The sequence below is a fragment of the Mesoplodon densirostris genome, chromosome 6 (assembly GCF_025265405.1).
Source record: "Mesoplodon densirostris isolate mMesDen1 chromosome 6, mMesDen1 primary haplotype, whole genome shotgun sequence".
In the NCBI taxonomy this organism is placed as follows: domain Eukaryota; kingdom Metazoa; phylum Chordata; class Mammalia; order Artiodactyla; family Ziphiidae; genus Mesoplodon; species Mesoplodon densirostris.
This window is the reverse complement of record NC_082666.1, coordinates 1,620,884-1,640,427: the sequence shown is the minus strand read 5'-3', so window position 1 is coordinate 1,640,427 and position 19,544 is coordinate 1,620,884. Positions and strand designations below refer to the sequence as shown.

The 19,544-nt window shown below is 62.8% G+C and overlaps 2 protein-coding genes across 4 annotated transcripts in view; both read right to left on the bottom strand.

Moving 5' to 3' along the window:
* Positions 1 to 5,473: 5,473 nt before the first annotated feature.
* LHX3 (LIM homeobox 3) lies at positions 5,474 to 13,098 on the bottom strand. Of its 3 annotated transcripts, none has more exons than XM_060101305.1 (6): positions 13,011 to 13,098; positions 8,601 to 8,772; positions 7,831 to 8,033; positions 6,957 to 7,108; positions 6,686 to 6,857; positions 5,474 to 5,892 (listed from the first exon to the last, which is right to left on the bottom strand). In XM_060101305.1, the coding sequence occupies exons 1-6, from the start codon at positions 13,096 to 13,098 to the stop codon at positions 5,474 to 5,476; spliced, it is 1,206 nt and encodes a 401-aa protein (XP_059957288.1). The 3 variants fall into 3 exon arrangements, with proteins under 3 accessions (XP_059957288.1, XP_059957287.1, XP_059957289.1); XM_060101304.1 differs by lacking the exon at positions 13,011 to 13,098 and adding an exon at positions 10,941 to 11,034; XM_060101306.1 differs by lacking the exon at positions 13,011 to 13,098 and adding an exon at positions 10,001 to 10,007.
* Positions 13,099 to 14,808: 1,710 nt separating this feature from the next.
* The window catches only part of QSOX2 (quiescin sulfhydryl oxidase 2), a 29,580-nt gene continuing 24,844 nt past the window's right edge, over positions 14,809 to 19,544 (bottom strand). Inside the window, exons 11-12 of the mRNA XM_060100812.1 lie at positions 19,352 to 19,540; positions 14,809 to 17,401 (exon numbers count right to left, since the gene is read on the bottom strand). Of these exons, the coding sequence (XP_059956795.1) occupies positions 16,881 to 17,401; positions 19,352 to 19,540 (710 nt within the window). The 3' untranslated portion in view covers positions 14,809 to 16,880. The remainder of the gene's footprint in view (positions 17,402 to 19,351; positions 19,541 to 19,544) is intronic.

Genomic DNA, 19,544 nt, shown 5'->3' with positions numbered 1-19,544 from the left:
TGTGAGTGTCGCTGGCGTGTGCATCTGTTCTGCACGTAGCTCTGTGTTCTGAGTCGTGAATATGTGCAGGTCCGGCGGGTCTGGCAGGTTCCGCCTCCTCCAGGTCAATGGGATTTGCCCTCAGAGCCTGAGGAAGGTGGCTTAGGTGCTGCCAAGGGTTTGCCGAGCGCTTCACTCATGCTTGTTTCTGGCTTTGCCTTGCTAAGCCTCCCAGTAAGCCTGGAAAGGAGGTTGCACTTGCTGCCCTTTGCAGGCTCAGAGAGGTTGAGCGGCTCACCCATGGTCACACAGCTGCAGTGAGTAAGTAGCACGGATGGGAGGGTCCCTGAGTCCACGGACCCGAGCCTGTGCTCTACCAGGTCCATAACAACAGACGTGGGACTCAGTGGGGAGCCCAGATCATCCCTACCCTGTGTCTCTCAGGATCCCCAGACCTAGCCTCACCCCAGCTCTGCAGATGTCAGCCTGGTGGACCCGTGACAGGTCGCATTCCACTACCTGGACGGGCTCTTGGGAACACATGGAACTGAGGGTCTGAGGGCTGTGTGAGTGTCTGGGGGCTTGAGGCCACTTCTCCAGGGATGGCCTCCACACCCGCTGTGACACTCATGGGCACTCCCACACACACACACACACACACACACCACACACACACACACACACACACACACACACACGCTTCGCTGACTCTGGGGTCTGCAGAATCTGTACTTTTCTCCCAGGTTTGTCTTGGAATCCATCCCTGTGATGGCCCCGTGACGGCTTGCTGGCTTGCTTCTTAGGCTCGTATCTATTTTTGAATGCTGAGGGGGGCTCCGCTGGTCAGGAGGGAGTATTTTTATGGTAAAAAATGAGCCAAGTTGCATCAGCTCCGGGGGCGGCGGGGGAAGCCGTCACCGCAGGTCACCCAGGCAGACTGATGAAAATTCTGCTTATGAAGTCGCTGCTCCCCCATTAATTAGGGGGGAGGGGGCCCCTCCATGCCACTGTGCACCTCGCCCACGGCCAAAAGCTTGTCAACACTTTCCACGAAGAATGAAAATGTAAATAACTTTCAGATTATTCAATGTCACCAAGGTATGGAAAAAGGTCGTCATGCTGGGTGTCATTTATCTCGTTGCGGATTTAAAGAGCTTTTTTCTATTAAATTTCTTAAAATTAATGTTTTATGTTGCTCAGAGTAATTTGAACAATTATGGGCTTAAAGAATTGATCATTACAGCCCCTGGGATTTAGCGCTCCAGACTGATTCCTTTGAAAATCCACTGATTTATCGTTTTGCTACTCAACCAGTCAAGCCCCCGGGGTTGGGGCCCCCAGGCCGCTCCTGCCCCAGTCGGGGGACCAGTCCCCAAGGTACGTCCGCCCCCTCCTGCCAGCAGGTGGGGAGGAGGGAGTTAACGCAGGAAGGGGAGCGGCGTGTCCCCTGGTCTCAGGGAGGGAGGTGTGTCTCTGATTCCCTATGGTCCTTCATCCCCTGTGCAACTTTTATATTTAAAAGGAAAGAAGTCCTAGGGGCTTCCATGGTGGCGCAGTGGTTGAGAGTCCGCCTGCCGATGCAGGGGTACACGGGTTCGTGCCCCGGTCCGGGAAGATCCCACATGCCGCGGAGCGGCTGGGTCCGTAAGCCATGGCCGCTGAGCCTGCGCGTCCGGAGTCTGTGCTCCGCAGAGGGAGAGGCCACAACAGTGAGAGACCCGCGTACCGCAAAAATAAATAAATAAAAAATAAAAGGAAAGAAGTCCTTTTATGTACTGGTCGAAATTATTTTTTTTATTATTCAGGTATTGACGTTTGATAATGTATACAATCGTCGGGTTCAAAAATTAACAACAATGTATATGTCAGGATGAGTATTCTGTTAAAATTTAATGTTCTAATTATTATGATAAAGAGATTACTGTTGAAGAAAAAGTTGACGAGCCCTAGCCCGCATCTCCCCCTCCACGAAAAAGGCTCAAGTGGGTCCCGCGTCCCCGCCAGGGTGCCTCCCACCCCGAGCCTGCGGCGCCCCTCCCGTTCGCCGCAGTTCGGTCGGGGTCCCCGGAGGGCGCGGCGCCACCCCGCCCCCGCCCCCGCCCGGCGCCCACCGGCTTCGCAGCGCCCTTTCCTGCTCGGTTCCTCGCGGGCGGCCCCCGGAGCCGCTTGGGCGGGGTAGTGGCCCGGCCGGGCTGCGGCGCGCCCCTCGTGGGCGGGTCCCCTCCGAGGCCCCGAGACCCCAGGGCCGGTCCTCGGACTCGGAGCTGGGCGCCCGCCGCCCGGTTCTGCGGGAACCCGCATCCTGGGCTGTGACACCCACAAGCGCCTAGACGCCCCGCCTGGTTAACAGGCTCCATCGTGGGAAATAAGTTGTGGTTTCCAGGTGACCCCCACAGACGGGGCCCGAAAGATGGGGCGTCCCCCTTCCCCTGCGGAAGGCCCGCAGCCCTAGGTCGTCCCCACCAGAGGTCTGCCCCGCCCACCTCCTCACTGCGGGTTCCAAGCCTCGAGTTCGGGCTTGGTCCTCCAGTCCGAGGTCACGTCCGCTGGCCGAGCGGGGCCCGGAGGTGGGAGCCCGCGTGTCTGCCCGGGTGGGGCGAGCGGAGAGGGATAACACGCGAGCTGGCGCTCAGCTCAGATGCGGAAACAGACCCGCGAGGTGTGCAAACAAACGGGCACTGTAGCGGCGACCGCGGGTCCGACCCAGCTGAGCCCCCGCCCCCAGTCCCGGCCGGGGCGCGGGGCGCGCGCGTTTCCTCCGGCGGACGCGGCCTGTGCGGCAACCACTCTACTCCCCGCGCCGGGGCGGGGGGCTGCGCCTGGGGCCCCGATGCCGCCCCGACGCGCCGCCAGCTGGAGCGAGCGCGGCAGGACCTGCAGACAGGCGGAGGGCCCCGAGGGGACGGCCGGCACTTTATTAACCTGTCAGCGCCTGAAAGGTGCCGGGCGGCCTGGGGGAGGTCTCCAGGCTGGAGGGGGGGCGCGATTTGAGGATTTATACCCCCCTCGGGGCTGCCGGAGGAGGCAGCGGCCGCCCCGCGGCCGCCAGGGCCCCCTCCCCAAATCCTGAATCCGACCCGGGCTCAGCCGCTTTCCGCTCGGGGTATCCGTTGCCAGAAAGAGTCCAAAGTGGTTCCCCCAGGAGCCCGCCCCACCTGCCGCTCGGCCACGCCCCTGGGAGTCCGAGACCTTTGACCGCCAGCCCCCAGGCCAGCCTGGGGCTCCTTGCACTTCCCCGCCTGACACCTCTGCTCATCATGGGTCCCCCAGTGGCTAATGCAGCCGCCCACCCCCACCTCTGCTCAGACGGCTCTTCCCTGGCGCTTCCCCGACTGAAGGGAGATCAGGGTCTCTGCTCCCACCCCTGAATTTTCTCCTGAGGCCCTCCCCCGTTTCTTGACCCTGGCATGCCCCTGCCCCATTAGATACCCAGGGCCCAGGTGTGCCTGGGAGCTGTCTGCAGCATTCCTCCTGGTGGGCCCACATGCTCTGGGTCCTGGGCAGCAGCAGGTGCTGGTGAGGGAGCTGTCCCTGCCAGGGCCAGTGGGACTGGGGGTGACTTGACCAAAGCCCCTTGGGCTGCCTGGCCGAGGGGACATCTGGTGAGCTCTCCCTCCTCCTTTCCCACACAGGGGACCCTCAGCCTATCCCCCATCCTCTGCTCTGATCGGGTGCCCAGCTCCCCTCCCCCACACTAGGGGCCTGTTCACCCACCCAACTCAGTGCCCTGTTGTCCAGTGAAGGACACAAGAGCCAGGCCTCTGCCCTCGGGCAAGGTTGGGGGGACCCCAAATTCACTAACTCTCCTTTTATGTCTCCCCTTGGAGGGGGCGGTCACCACTGTCTCCACAGGAGGAAAGCAGGGCTCAGAGGGGGCAGGTCGCTTGCCCAGGGTCACACAGAAAGTTAGCAGATGGCTGGGACTGGAATGCAAGTTGGAGAGACCCCCGTGACCACGTTCCTTGAATCTCCTGACTGGTTGACTCCAGCAGTCCCCCTCCGCCTGCTGAAGCCAGATCCCAGCTGTGAGCAGTTTTGCTTGGTCGTGTCACCTGGCCACCCCAGCACCGGCCTCTCCCAGAGAGAGCGGGAAGGCCCAGCCCCTCCACCCATGGTTGGACCGTCTGTTCTCTCACATCTCCTTCCAGTGCTCAGAAGCCTGGCTGAGATCCAGGGACAAAGGGGCCCCAGTTCACACCAGGTGCCATCCCTGGCAAGGAGCCAACAACTACTCCAACGGGGCTTCCAGCTTTCAAAGAACAGTCCCCCACTCCCAATGACCCCCTCCGCCTGCACCCCCCAGCATCATTAAAGGTACAGGCTTTCCAATGATTGTTACTGACAAATTTATTGAAGTCTGGGAAAGAACCGATGGTCAGAGAATAAATAAAAGACAGGGGACCGTCACAAAACCAACAGGTAGCTTGGGATGCAGCCTTGAGGAATAACTTGGATTCACACCCAGCCAGCCTTTGTGTCCGTGGCAGGCGGCAGGCAGCAAAGCATCTGGCGAGGAGGGCACCGAGGCTCGGAGGAGCCCCTGCTCCAGCCTTCTCCAGCGGGGCGTCCAATCCTCTGGCAGTTGGAGCCCGTGGAGAGGGGGAACTGGGGGCTGTTTGGCAACAGAAATCGGGGGGCTGGGCTTAGCCTGGACGCTGAGGGCCTGGGGGTGGCTGTGCCTGGTAGGGAGCTCCTTAGGGGCTTAAAGAGCCCATCTCCCCCCACCCCAGGGTAGTGGAGCCCAGAAGAACGGGAATATCTAGAGCCAGTTGCCCCAGGGGAGAGGGGCAAGGAGGTTCCTGGGGAAGGTAGGAGTTGGTGGCTGGGAGGCCCCCAGAGGGACCAGTAAGGACACAGGCGTGGCCTCCTGCGTGGCCAGACAGGCCAATCTCTGACCTAAAGGTGGGGGGGCCAGGGGGCTACAGAACTCAGACATACGGAGCCTGGGAAATGAAAGCACAATTAGTTATGTTTTTTTTTTTAATTTTAGAAATTAAAGCATCTTCCGGCCTGAGGGCTGTGCTGGTCGGGGCAGAGGCCCCAGAGCGGAGCAGAGTGAAGGCCTGGCCTTGGGTGTGTGTGGGGTGTGTGTGTGGGGTGTGTGTGTGTGTGTGTGTGTGTGTGTGTGTGTGTCACTTCCTGTTTGGAAACTGCAGCAAGCACTCAGTTAATTGGTCGATAAAGGGAGAAATCTGCTTACAAAACAAGGCTTGCTGAGGGCCACCAGGTGGGCTGGCCCCCTGTCCCAGGAGGAGCTTCTCAGACGGGAGCCTGGAGAGTCCCTCTGCCTAGGGGAGGGGGCTGCGGCAGGGGGCATTCCGCAGAAACGAGCCCTCCCTGAGTCCTCATCCTGTCCCCCGCCGGTGGCACTGCGTCCTGCAGGGGTCCAGGGCTTTGGGGACAGGAGAGCTCAGCTCCAGACCCCCCCCAGCCAGGGGCCGTGCTGCTGCCCAGACCCCTCGTGTCCGGTGCTCGGTGGAGCCGGGGGTCTCAGTCAGAACTGAGCGTGGTCCACCTCGTCCAGCCAGGAGGCGGGGCTGGCAGGGAAGTCGGGGTAGCCCCCGCTGCTCCCCGTGGAGAGGTCAGAGCTGGGTCCGTTCCCTGCCAGCACCCTCATGGGTGGGGGCCCACCTGGGGCTCCCGAGGGCAGGAGCCCCAAGCCGGCATCTGGGTACACCAAGCTGGAGAGGAGGGGCTGGGGGCCAGGGAGGCTCTGCAGGGCAGCAGGCGATGGGGGGACACCGTAGGGGCTGCCGGGGCGCAGCTCTCGGTACTGCTCCGGGCCGGCCAGGCCTCCGTGCTCCAGCGGGAAGCTGCCTGGGGCCCCCGAGGGCCGGCCTAAGGCTGGGGCAGGCTCTCCCAGGCTGCCGTAGAGGCCATTGGCAGGGCCCATTTCGACCATGGCTGGCTCATCTGCAGTGGAAGCAGAGGGCACTGCTCGGTGTCCACCCTCTGCCACCTCTGGCCCTGCTCAGTGCCCCCTGCAGGGGTGACCTGCGCCACGTCACACACGACAGGTCAGCCCAAGTCTCTCACCCCTTCCACCCTTGAGTTTGTTTAGCTCAATCCCACCTGATGCCTAAGGAATGGTGGGCTCCCCTGGTGGGCTCAGGGCCAGGAATAGTCCAGTCAGCGCCCAGGGTTCCAGTACGATCCCAAGGTTGCCCAATTATGCAGACAAGTTAAGTCCCAGCGGGGCTAGGTGAGTAGCTTAAGGTCAGAAACGCTGCCAAAGAGTCTCTTGCCCAAACTTTCTGAGGATGGACATTAAGGGGTGGGGGGTCTTCCTGGTTTGGGAGGAGATAATCGGGTTCCAGAGAGGACCCTCCCCCAACTCCAAGCAGCTCGGACTTTTCATCACCCCCAAATTGTGCTGCCACCTTCCTAAAAAGCATTGCAAGTGCCGGGGGGCAAAGACACAGTCCACCCCTCCCACCAGGACAAAGCCTGATGAGGGACAGGCCCTCGGGTCACAGGGGTTCTGTCCCCCTCCAGAGGAACAGCAGCGGTCCTCAGTGGCCAAACCACAGGGCTTGGGGATGGGGGACCAGGGTCTATAAACGAGCGCTTTATACGTGAGGCTAAAGAGGCCAGGACCCAGGACATTCACATTTCCAGGCTCCCTGCGGTCAACCCAACGCTCTTCCCCCTTCGGGGCTGCCGCTCTGGGCGCCGCGGGTGAGGTGGCCGCCCGCGCCCGCCATACCGGTGAAGGAGACCTCGGCGTCGCTGTCCTGCCCCTCTTCCTGGACGCTGTCCTTGTCCGACTTCGAGCTGCCGCGGGCGCGCTTCATGTTACGGAAATACTGGCCCCAGCGCTGCCTGCCCGCGTCCTTCTTCAGCCTCTTTTCCTTGGCCCGGCGGTTCTGGAACCACACCTGGGGGTGGGGGCGGGTGAGTGGCCGGCGCCCCGGGTCCCGGGGCGGCCCTTGTCGGCCAGCGGCTCGCAGGGCGGGCGGGGGGCGCCGGGCGCTGACCTGCACGACGCGCATGTCCAGGCCGGTCTCAGAGGAGAGCTGCTCGCGCACATGGCGCGCGGGCTTCGGCGACGTGTTGTAGGCGCTCTTCAGCGTCTCCAGCTGCTTGGCCGTGATGGTCGTGCGCGGCCGCTTGGCCGTGGCCTCGGCCTCTGCACCGCGGGGAGCCGTGAGCCTAGGCCAGCTCCTGCAGCTGCCCAGCGGTCCCACCCCCTCCGGCGCGCGGACGTCGGGGCCACTGAGGCCGCCGCCGCCGCCGCTGCGACAGCCCGTCTCGGCCGCGGAGGCCGGCGGGTTTCGCGGGACGCGGGCGCCGGGAGCGATGGAGAAAACGCGGCGGGGGGCGTCCGGGCCCTGCGAGGGGCGGCCCTGCGGCGGCCTTCTTTAGGGGCCCCGCGGCCCTGGATCCGGGCGCAGGCGCCTCAAGCCTCGGCCCCTCGCTGACAAGCGCCCCACCCCACCCCACCCCACCCCCGGGTTCCTATTTGTTCCAAGGGTGCGGGTAGGGCCGGATCTTCACAGTCAAGGATTTAGGAAGATAATTCAGACGCGGAAAGTTAATCCACATAATTCAGACCAACAGCCCTGCGCTCCCAAGGGCGGCGGCCGCCAAGACCCCAGACCCCGGCTTCCCCGGAGCGGCTCTGATACTTGTCCCCGCCAACTCCGGCTCCCGGGCCTGGGGGCGGGAAGGCGCGTAACCTCTCGCCCCGTAACTTCTCGCCCCGTAGTGAGCGCTTCGCGGAGGACCCTGGAGGGAAGGATTCCTCCGCGCCCCATCCCGACTGGCCTTAGCCCCATTCTGCAGGCGAGGAAAGGGGAGGGGGGGCCCTGCCCAGGCCAACCCCGGGGACCATCGCCGCCTCCCACTGACCTCGCTGCTTGGCGGTCTCGTAGTCTGCCTTGCACACGAGCCGGCTGTCCTCCATGAGGTAGAACTCGTCTCCCGTGGCCAGCTGCCGCTTGCACACGACGCAGGCGAAGCAGTGCAGGTGGTACACGAAGTCCTGGGCGCGGCGCACCACCTGCGTGGGCGGGATGCCCAGCTGGCACGCGGCGCACTTGGTCCCGAAGCGCCTGCGGGACGCACAGGGCGCGGCTCAGCGCGGCGGCGGGTAGGAGAGCAGCTAACGCGGCACCGCGCAGGGCGCTTTCTGGAGGGAGGCTCCCCGCGGGCCCTGCCCCTGGTCGCCTGCCCGGCAGCTCCAGCAGAGCCGCACAGAGTACCGAGAAGGGGATCCGGAGGCCCTGGGGAACACAGCGGTCCTCTGTGCTGGAAGGGGAAGGGGAATCCTGGTAGGCGCCCCATCCCCAGCGTTAAGGACAAAAACAAGATCAAAATGAAGAGGGAGTACGTCCAATAGAGTGCTACAAACGTAGGGTTATCTTTTTAACGACTGCTTCAATGATTCACAAAATTAATTACTTTAAAAAATGGCTAATGTGCTAGCCCAGCTGCCATCGGAGAGGCCCCCCGAGTGCCCTGCCCGGGGAAAAGGAGGGGTTTGGGGATGGGGACTTTCGGGCTCCAGATTTGGTTATCGTGGGGGTCCGGGGAGTCCCTCGGGGTGGCCCGCTCTCGGCCTCCTCTCCACTGGGCAGACTGCAGCCGCCCCTTCCCTCCCAGGCGGCAGCCGGGCTCACTTGAAGAAGTCGTCCTTGCAGTAGACACTCTCTCCGCGGCTGAAGCAGCGCTCCGCCAGCGGCGTGTGGCAGTCGCTGCACTTCAGACACTTGCTGTGCCAGTGTCGGTCCAGAGCCTTGAGGACGAAGCGGTCCAGGATGTGCTGGTCGCAGCCAGCACACAGGGGGATCTCTGCAGGCAGAGGAGCCACCAGTGGCCATGGGCACCACACAGAGAGGGAGAGGCCTCACCTCCCCCCCCAGCTCCCGGGACCGGGGCTGCCAGGAGACCCCCTTCCCTGCACACCCTCTTCCCCAGCCAGCTTGAGCGGCTGCCTAGCTCCCCAAGTTCAGGGAGTGCATGACTCTGAAGTCCACAGCCCGGCACACAGTTGAAATTCAGGACAACTGACACTAGGTTTAGAAACATGCCCATGAGCAGCAAGGTGCCCAGGCCATCCCACGAGGCCAGATGCCTTCAACTGCAAAATGTTTCCCGTCCATGAAGGATGCACGTTGAGCTCAAATGAAACCCCGGCCCCAGGGGCTCCCTTAGAGGCTGGGCTGGAAAACGGGAGGTCAGGCACATGTGGGTCGTGGGGCATCCACCACCCAGTTGCCCTCATTACTTGCACAATTAAGCATCATGGCGGCGGGGGCTCCTTGCGGGTGTGGCTGCCTGGCCCCGTGGCCTTGTCTGCAGGCCACCAAAGTAAAAGCTGCTGCACTCCCTGTCTTTGGGCGGCCGTGAGGGTACTTGTGAGTGGACTGGACACATGGACCCTCTGTCCTCGTGCTCAGACGTGGGTGCCTGAGCTCACAGTAGGCACTTTGCCCTCCCCACAGAGACACTTGGCTTCTGCTCCCCTGGGCCTGCAGGCCTCCAGGGGAACCAGGCTGGGGAAACGCAGGGAGCCACAGGTCCATGAGGGGCTTTGCAGGGTGCTCATGGGGTGCGGACTCCCTGTTACTTTAGAAAAGGTCTCCGGAGGGAAGAGAGCCACGAGCAGGAACTGGAACATACAAAAATAGAGCACCACCGCACCACGACGCTCACCTCACTGACGGCGGGCCCCTCCGGCCCCAGGCTGGCCTGGCAGCGGTGAGAGGGCCGGAGAGGGACCTCCCTCAGCCCCAGGAAACCACGAAGGACGGGGTCCCGCGTCGGGCAAAACCGTAGCCCTGGGTGTGGAGCCTGGGGATTTGCCGCCTGCCCTGGCCCCCCAACCCCGGGCGGCGGTGGCAGGGCGGCCAGAACACCCGGCCCAGAGCTGGTGGCTGGACAGGCCCGCGCAGCGCGGATTCAGCACCGCGGCCAGGACAGCGCCCCGGCCGTGCTACCCGCGGAGCCCGCGTCGGGCAAAAGCCGCTCCCGCCGCGCCCCTCGCGCTCTCGCGATGCCCTGGCGACCCGGGCCTTACGTTGCATGGCGACTCCGGACTTGGCGGGGTCTCCTACCCTCCGCGCTGGCGAGGCCCAGCAGAGCCTTGCGCCCGCCCGCCGATCCCCGCCGGCTCTCCTGAGCCGTTTCGCCCAGAGCCCGCACCCCTCCCTTCCTCTCTCTCCGCCCTCCCGCCCCTTCCTCCCAGCCCCTGTGGCCACCCCTCCCAGGAACCTTCGGAAAATAAATAAATAAATAAGTAGGAGGCGGATGAGACCCCGCAGCCTGGATGCAACCCCTTTCCCACCTGCTCCATCCCTGCTGCTCCCCGCCCCTCCAGGGCCACCTCCATCTCCATCCTGCGGGTCCCGCCTGCTTGGAAGCCCGCGGAGAACCATCCCAGTTCACAGGAAGCCAAGGCGCTGGGGGCGAGACTGGTGCCACTGGGAAGTTGGGGGCTTTCCTGTAGGAGGACCAGCCCCGAGTGGGCCAACAGAGCAGGTGCATGTGAGTGCAGACACCTAGATCCCGGCTAGGGGTGTTCTACGGCCGGGATCCAGCTCCACGCTGGCCCTTGCATTTGACTCTCTTCCCCTGGAAAGTGTGTAGGGTCTGGGTGCAGGCAGCCTTCCTGCAGATCCTCCTACCCCGTCGTCACTGGGTCTCACGTTTGCTCGCTGTGCGCTCTCCCGATTAGGCCGAGTATTTCCTGAACCGGTCCTGGGACCCGGAGGCCCCCCTCCCTCCTCAGCCTGGGCGCCACGACCAAACACCCGACAACACAGCTCCAGGGGCCCAGAGGCAGCCTCGCTGCTGGGATGCCCAGGCAGGGACGTGCTGTGCTGGGGACCTAGCACCTACTCCTGCCGGCATTCCCTGGCTCCCGTCGCCTCCGTGGCCAGGCCGGGAAGGGAGCGAGGACCTCTGGGTCTCCACGGGGTCCGCCCTCCCGGGTGCAGCCGCTCGGCCCGGGCACCCACCTCGGCGCAGGTCTTCCCTCCGCGCCAACAGCGCCAGCAGCAGGTCGCCGCCCGCCGACTCCCGGCCCGGGACCAGCTCCCCGCGCGCCTCCATGGGCTCCCGCCGCCCGGCGCCGCGGCTCTCCGGCCCTGAACTTTCCAGGGGCCCGGGGAGACCACGGCCTCAAAGGCCCCGGGCCGGCGTCCTAACGACTCCCGGCGCTGCTGGGCGCTGCGCCCGCGGGCCGCCCAGGGGCCCGGAGGCTCGGGCCGCGGGGAGGCGGAGCGGCGGGGGGCGGGGCCGCGGCGCGGGGCGGGGCCGGGGTCTCCGAGACGCGCCGGTGGCGTCCGCGGACTCCGCGCGCCTTTGCGCGGAGAACTGCTGTGCCCAGACGCCACCCCGAGTGCCTGGCCCGAGGGTGGGGACGCTCAGAGGAGGAGCCGGGCCGGAGCTGCCCCAGGGCACTTGACTGGGCCCGGCAGCTTCCTGCCCCGGCGCCGGCTCAGGGCTGAGGCCTGGGGCTCGGGCGTGAAAGCCCGCGGGTAGCCTGGGGGTCAGGGAGGGAGCCGGGTCCTACCGACGCTGAGGCTCGGACTTGAGAGGCCTATGTACGAGCTGGGAGGCTTGGTTACAATGTCTGGTCGCATGAGCGCGACCCAACACCCAGGGAGAGTGAGTGTGGCGCCCAAGGGCTCACAGCGAAGCCACCAGGAGCTGGACCCAACCTCAGACCTTCCCGCTCTGAGCAGCTTCTGGGCCCCACCCTTGGAACTGCAGCCCACAGTGGGCGCAGGGAAGCAGGGTGAGTCTCCGGAGGGAAACCCAGTGTCCTCGGCTCAGACTCCAGGATGCAGCCAAGACTCCAGGTCAGGAGGGGTGGAGCTGGGAAAGCCGGGATCCACTCTCACTTCCCTCCACCCGCCAGCACCCCTGCTAGCACCGGAGCGAGCCCCCGTGCCCGATTTTCCCACACCCTGCCTCCAGCCCAAACAGGTGAGCTTGCAGGAACGCACCGACCTTGCAGGTAGAGATGCACCTACCCCAGAGGGCATCCAGCACCTGGCCACAGGCCAGGCCGCCCCCTGGAGTCACCCACAGTCAGCACACAGCAGTGTGGTTCCCTGGCAGCGGAGGGCATGGCGAGGGCAGGGACCCCAGGAAGCACTGGGGGACTAGAGGTGGACGCCACCCTCCAAGAGGCTCCACCTGGGAGGCCCGCGGTAATGCCCCATCTCACCCTGCCTCCGCCTGGCCTCCGGTGGCCGGCCTGGAAGGACCCCGGCAGGGGAAGCACAGCTCCTCTTAGCTCTCAGCAGACCCCGTGTCTCAGTCTGAGCAAAGCCCCGTGCAGCCAGCGCCCGCCCCTTCACTTTGTGCTACACTTGTTCCCCGGGACAGAGTAAGAGCGTGCAAGCTGGGGAGCTGAGCGGGTGCTGGGTGCGCTGCGGTGTCGGCCGTTGAGTGTCAGCTGCTGCAGAGGCCTGCCTGAGAGGAGCCATGTGTGGTCCGACTGGGGAAGGGGCGGGCGGGCCCGTGCGCTCGGCATCTGGCCGGGTGGCCAACAATGCCTCCATTATTTCCCAACGTCCTTGCGATCGAAGGGCCCTTGGGGAGGGCGGTTTAGGCCGTGGGCCGACCCAGGGGTCTCGGTACTGCGCAGTTGGGCCGGCTGGCGAGGCCCAGGCTGGGCTGTGTGTGGGTGCTGAGACGCGTGGGGTCTCTGGATTTACTCGGCGGCCCTTTCTCTGCCCATCCCCTCCCCACCAGAAATGCCTGTGAGGTCCCTTCTGTTCTTGGGGCACTCCGCAAACAGCCACGGGCACTAGAGCGCAGGTCCAGGTTTCCCGAACCATCGCAGGGAGAGCCAGGCCCCCTGCCCACTCAGGGCTCTGCCAGCCTCCCGTCCCCTCACCCCGGTTCCCGTCTCGTGTCCCGCCAGAGATCTCCCCAGACTCTTCCCCTCCCTGCCCTTGGGGTGCTGCACCCATTCCTTCCCGCTGTCCCTCTGTTTGCCTCTGCCGACCCTGCTGTTTTTCCCCTCTGGGTCTTCCTGCCCAGGTTGGAGGCTGCGGGGCAGGCGGGGCTCTTACCCCTAGTCCCGCTGAAGGTGCAGAGAGCGGCAGCTGCGGGGGCCCCGGGCCGATCTCGGTCGCCCTCGAGATCCGTTTCCAGCAGCATCGCGGCCGCGGGGCCAGGCCGGGCCCAAGTGGTGCGGGCAGCGCTCCTTCCTCCTCCTCTGCGACCCCCGCCCCCACCCCCGGGAGGGTTCGGCCCTCCCCGCGTCCCAGTGCGCGCAGAGCGGCCAGACGCGGGAGCCTCTGGGCCGGGCGCTGTCCGAGGTGCTGAAGGAGGCGCGCAGCCGCCCACCTTCCCCGACCCCGCCCGCAGCCCCCCTTTCCAGGTCCCCGGTCCCTCGGCCCGCCCCGCCGTGCCCCCTCCCCTCCCCCACCCCGCCGCCGCCAGGCCTGGGTGACAGCGTCAGCCGGCTCCGCCCTGAGCTCCAGGCCGGCCCTAGGGCTGGGGATTCGCCCCAAGCGGGTGCTCCACCCTGCCGTTCCTGCTCTTTCCTGCTTCCCTCCTGGAAGGCAGCGTCCAGGCCGAGGGCTCTCCAGCCCCATCGGCCTCCAGACAGGCTCCTACTGAGGCTCTAGCTCCAGCTGCTGCCCCGTTCAACGGTTGCTTTAGGCGGGAGGAACTTTCTGCACGCCCGACCTCCCCAACACGCACTGCCCCCAGGTCTCAGGCCACAGCCCCCTCCCACTCCCAGAGGGCAGCTGGGGCGCCCCCAACAGAAACTACTCAGCCGTGAGCGCCAAGACCCTGGGTGACAGGGGTTACCGGATGGTAAGCCTACACCGGCACCACACAGACCGGGCTGGGGGGCAGGGTGCCCGCCGGTCACCCAGTGCCAGCGGCTGGCTGCCTGTGCCCTTTCCGGACGGGGGCACAGCCCGGCTGGGAAGGTGAATTCACAGAAACTGCAGCCAAGAGAACTCCCCTGAAGCCACACTCGACCAAAACAAGGTGGGGGGAGGCGGGAGAAGAAATCAAAATAGTTCACAGGGACTTCCCTGGTGGCGCAGCGGTTAAGAATCCACCTGCCAATGCAGGAGACACGGGTTCGAGCCCTGGTCCGGGAAGATCCCACATGCTGTGGAGTAGCTAAGCCCGCGAGCCACAACTACTGAGCCTGTGCTCCGGACCCCTCAGGCCACAACTACTGAAGCCCGTGTGCCTAGAGCCCGTGCTCCGCAACAAGAGAAGCCACCGCAATGAGAAGCCCGTGCACCGCAACGAAGGATAGCCCCCGCTCGCCACATTAAAGAAAGCCCGCGCGCAGCAACAAAGACCCAACGCAGCCAAAAATAAATAAATAAATAAAATAAAATTACTTTAAAAATAGTTCAGAACCGGAGGCAGCAAACAGGTGTTGGGGCAAAGCCGTGGCATGAGGCACACCTGGTGGCCGACGGCGATGCTGGGCATTCAGGCCTGGCGGGAGCGGGGTGGCCCAGGAGAGTGGGGCCCAGGCAAAGCCCAGGCCTGGCAGCTCCCTCACCCGGCGGGGGGCCTCTCTGGCGCCTTGTGAGTAGGATTTACACCCATCGCAGTCACCATCCCGTCTCCCCTCTCGTGGGAGGAAGGGTGCTGTCCTGAGCCCACTCCGTCTAGCTCGGCTCCAAGAAGACCATTTATCATTTATCATCGATTTCCCATCGTTCATCTTCCACCTGACCCTCGGGCCATCTTCCAAAAAGCCTCTGGTTCAATACAAGAAATTCTGGGATTTCAGACGTCCTGTCCATACACCCGAGAAGGGAGAGGAGGCTTCGTCTGGCACTCCCATCCGACACCGCATCCCTAGTTCTAACTTCAAAAGAATTACAATTTTTTCAAACATCGGATTTCTTTATTCTTAAAATGTGCACATTATAGTTTACTTAAATACAAAATGTTCATTTTCCTTGCAGGTAAGAAGTTTCACCGACATTTCCAGGTCCATTAGCTTCTTTTGAATCAAAATCCTTCCATTAAAAATAAATATACATTTAAATTACCGAACTATTATATTCATTAGTCTCAATACTTACAACTTTAGAAAACAGAACTTAACCCTTGCCTAGAGGGAGCGTCCAGTTCTGGGCAGCGACGGGACCCAGCGCCCGCGGGCCGCCTCAGCACGTCCTCTCCCTGACCCACTGCCCCTCAAGCTGCAGTATTATTACAAACCGCGGAGGCCAGCGTCGCCCTTCAGCTAGGTTCTGTAAAGTACATAAGATGGTACACTTGCAAAATCACCCAGTTCCCACTGTCGAAAGAAACTTCCTTTATGGGAGAAAAAGACATTCAATACAAACCAAAAGGCAGTTTAATTAACGGTTCTTAGTATTTCCCTTTGGGTTCTCTGTAAATCTGCCCGATTTTCAAGTTGAAAAGAAACAACAGGTGTCTTCAGTAACCCAGGCACACAACTTAGCCATGAAGACAAGCTTCTGGCTTTTAAAACACAAAGGCTCCCAGGGGTTAAAAAAGTGTCAAACAAGAAACCTCTCACGGCAGAGAAGTGCAGAGGAAGCGGTGGCTCAGGAGCAGGTTCCTGCCCGGAGGCCTCCAGACCACGCCTCCCACTGAAGGTGACCACAAAGCTCATGAGAGTTGTTCAAGGAATCAGCAGCCTATTCTCCCTAAGCTGCAACGGTCACATCAGCGTTACATGGTCACATGGTCATCGGTACTTAGTAAACACACAACTGGAGTGTGGAACAGGCAGAGTGGGAAACACTGTTACAACCATCATAGTCACACACACAGGCACACACAGACACCACACACACACACACACAGACGCGCGCGCATGGATACATCTGAGCCTGTGAGACAGACCAACAAAGCCACAAAGGATCTCAAAGGAAATGTTCCCTGCCATAGGTTGTTCTGTTTCTTTGTTTACCTTTTCAGAGGCAAATTTACTTCTAAATGTTTTGGGTTTTACAAATAATGTGTTAAAACCATTCAGTGTTAGAAAATTAATCATCGAAGCCTGGGGCACTGGGGCCATGCACCAGGACCCATGGTGAAACAGCCTCAGGCAAATGAAGTTTGGCCGAGACCACAGTCTGCCCCGGGCACCACCGGCTCCCTCACACTGAGCCCTAGGTTCTCACGGGGACTTGCAGGTGCTGGAGGATGATGACACAGGACCGAGGGTGCCGCCTTCAGAGATCCCGAAGAGCAGCCCCCTCCCCAAAGGCCCTCCCCTCCCACAGTGGACGCAGGCTGGGATTTGCTTACAGCCTCTGGGCACCAGATTAACAAGCACAGACAATGCCCCTGAAGACTAGAAGGGCACCACCCTGCCCCACAAACCCACCGGCCCCCCTTCCCCTCCACACTCTCATCTCCACGTCTGCAGAGCCTGGGACGACTGACTAAGGGGGCTTCCCTTCCCCGGTCCTGAGCTGCCTTGGCGCCCCGGAGATGTTCTCCTGCTTCAAGCAGAAACAACCAAGCAGCTGAAAAGCACAAACACGACTGAACCACTGAGAACACTGGCTTCAAGGAGCAGCGGAAAGGGGAGGCGTCCGGAGGCCCCAGCAGGGGAGGGAAGGGAGTGAGTTTTCTCCAGATCCCAGAGCGAGGCCTTGCAGTCTAGCAACTGAGGTGAAAGCAGGTGGCAAAGCTCTGTGCGTGGGGCCTGGCCTCCCCACTTCTGTTTTCAGACCTGGAAGAGTAAAAGCAGACAAGGCTCTCTGCTCTAGGATCTGTGAAAGGCGCCACCTGAGGGTTCCAGGAATGCAAACAGTCTCGCCACGTGCCGGGTGCGTCCCCTGCAGGGAGAGCACGTGGGGCAGCGGAGGGCGCCATCCAGGCGACACCAAGTCCGACGTGTTGACCGAATCCCTGATCTGAAGATTAAAGCTGCAGGCTTTCTGAAGGCGGTTCCACAGTCTCACCGCATCCTACACGGACGGGTGGTGATGCTTAACCTTCCACCGCCTGGACCGCACGCGGAAGAAGAAGTACATCACCATGAGAAACAAGGACGAGGCCACGTAGAGCACGACGCAGAGGCTCATGTCCAGGCTGGAGAAGCCCGTCCCCAGGAAGGCCGCCCCCGCCCCCGCCCCCCGGCGGCCCTCGGCGTCCAGCCCCTGGTGCGACCTCTCTGACAGGCGAGGCCTGGGGGGCAGCACGCTGGGGGGACGGAGACTCTCGGCACCTTGGTCCGCGGGCGGCTGCTCTGGGGAAGCGTGGCCCCCCGCCCGTTCCTCGCCCATGGCCGGGGCGCCTTCACCGGCGTCTCCCAAGTCCGAGGAGTACGTGTCCTCGAGGTTGTCGCTGCCGTAGTGCTGCTTCAAGAACAGGAGCACCTGGCCTTCGTTCCAGCTGCTCAGGCCCTTGATCTCCTCGTGGCAGGCCGGGCAGAGGTCTGGGGTGGGCCATGGAACCTTTGGGAACTTGGGGTCCTCACTCGGATGGCCTGTGAGGAGGAAAGGGCCACCGTGAAGAGGCCTCCCGGCCACCTGACCGCCCACCCTGGTGCCGCGGGCCCCCGTGCCTCCTGCCTGCCCACTACTGCCCTCTCCCTGCACCGCCTCCCTGCGACCGTCCAGTGGGGCCCAGACGACGCTCCCTCCCACCCGCCTCCCTGCACGGCTGCCCGCACAGCACCGCCGCGCCCTCCCTCACGCCCTCTGGCGGATCCCCGGCCCACAGCACAGGGAGCCGTCCACGCTCAGGCACCACCACTCGCCTGGCCAAACCCCGCCGCAAACACCCAAGCGGGCGGGCAAGTTCCCAGCTCCACACCCTTGGCCTCGCAGCCCTGCTTGAGGGGCCCCCACCTCCGCTGTCCTCCCTTCCCTAAGGTGCTCCCTCAGCATGCGGACGGGCTGAGGGGACCCCCTCCCACGCCCTCCCTCCCTCCCTCGTCCGACACCCCTGGGCAGAGCGCTGCCTGGGCTGTGAGCCAGTGACTGGGGGGCAAGCCTTTGAGGTAGATCCACGAAGCCCCCGCACTCGCAGCCGCACTTCCAAACTCCTGTTTCTCTTCCACGTGCGACGCCGTGGCAGCCCCGGACCCCCGGCTCCCACAGGCCCTGCTGACGGCAAGCGTGGCCCGTGGCTCCCCGGGCTCCTGGGACTCGCCGACCTGACTTGGGGCTGCCTCACCACCTCAGAGGGCTTCCAGAAGCCCACGTCAAGGGAATCGGTCCGTCTGTGGGCCTCCTGACTCGGCGGAGGCGCTCTCCTCCGGCCCGCTCACCGTGCGCACGACGGGCCGCGGCTGGGCAGAAGCTGCAGGGCAACGCGCACCACTCGGCCTGGGCGCGCCCCTTGGGGGTCTGCGTCCAGCGGGGGGTTTGGATTCACACCCCGAGACGGAAGGAGATGCCAGAGTGTGTCCAGCGCAGCACTGCATGGACCTCAACCCAGAGGCCACAGGCGGGACCGAGGGGGCTGGGGGGGACACGTGGAGTCTAAGGAACCACACGACCACAGGCGCCTTTCTGGCGCAGCATCTCGTGGGGCACAAGGCGGCGCCCGGACACGGCAGCCTGGCTGGAGTCTCGCCAGCTGCTCTGGGGCTGAGCGCTGCTGGGACAGGGTCAACACGCGCCCCCTGAGAGGGCCGGCGGACTGACACCCTGGTCGTGGAGCTGTCTGTACCAGGGCCACAGCGGAAGTGCCTTCACTTGCAGCCGAAGGCGAAGGACAAACCCGGACAACACGAGGGGCCGCGGCCACGTGACTGGAGCCGCAGCGGTCAGCTCCGAGTCCAAAGAAAAACCAATTCTCTTTAGTGCTTTAGCTGTAAGATGTTTTTATGATACAGTGGATTAAATAAAAACCAATAGTTTAGTGGCATTTTCTATTCATCTCTATTAAGATTTATTTCTCAGTGGATTATTTTTAAGCCTAATTTTAATCTACCATTGATTTAGGAACAGTTTGAATTACTTAACTCTGAGAAAATACACGCGCCCTAGTTTTTTTAAACAAAACCACCCTGAGGAGTTTGGTCTACAGTCTGAGAGCAGGTTTTAACGACGCTAAAATTTTCCTTTACTGAAAATTAATTATATTCCAAGCCTTCCACTGTCGAATTTACTCAGGGGCCTAGTGGGCTACCAAGGGGGAAAGACGTTTGCATTTCCATGCAGCCCGGGAGCCCTGCAGTGAGAGAACAATCTGGAAAGCCAGGGACTGGCAGTCGGGAATGACTGTTGTCTCTGGCAGCTCCCTGGCCAATGTCACCAGGAAACTGACATCCGGTCAGGGCAGACGACCCGGCCGTGAGCCCCGCGGGCAGGCAGGCTGGCACGTGGCGGGCAGGCAAGAGTGGTGGCGAAGCTCAGGTGCCATCCCCACCACCCACAGCTCGGGCTCCGCACCCAGGCACAGGCCACGCGGAGTGGCTTCTGCTCACCTGCCAAACGGTTGTTGACCACGTTATGCTTCTTCCAAAGCCAGAGAATTGCCTGGTCCGGGGTTTTCACAGAATCCATCGATTCTTTAGCCATTTCCTCAAAATGCTCACTGCATTCCTTACACCCAAAGAAGGTGTGAACGTACCTCCTGATGGTCTGCAGCACTGCCTGGGGGTCGTCTTCCAAACCTGT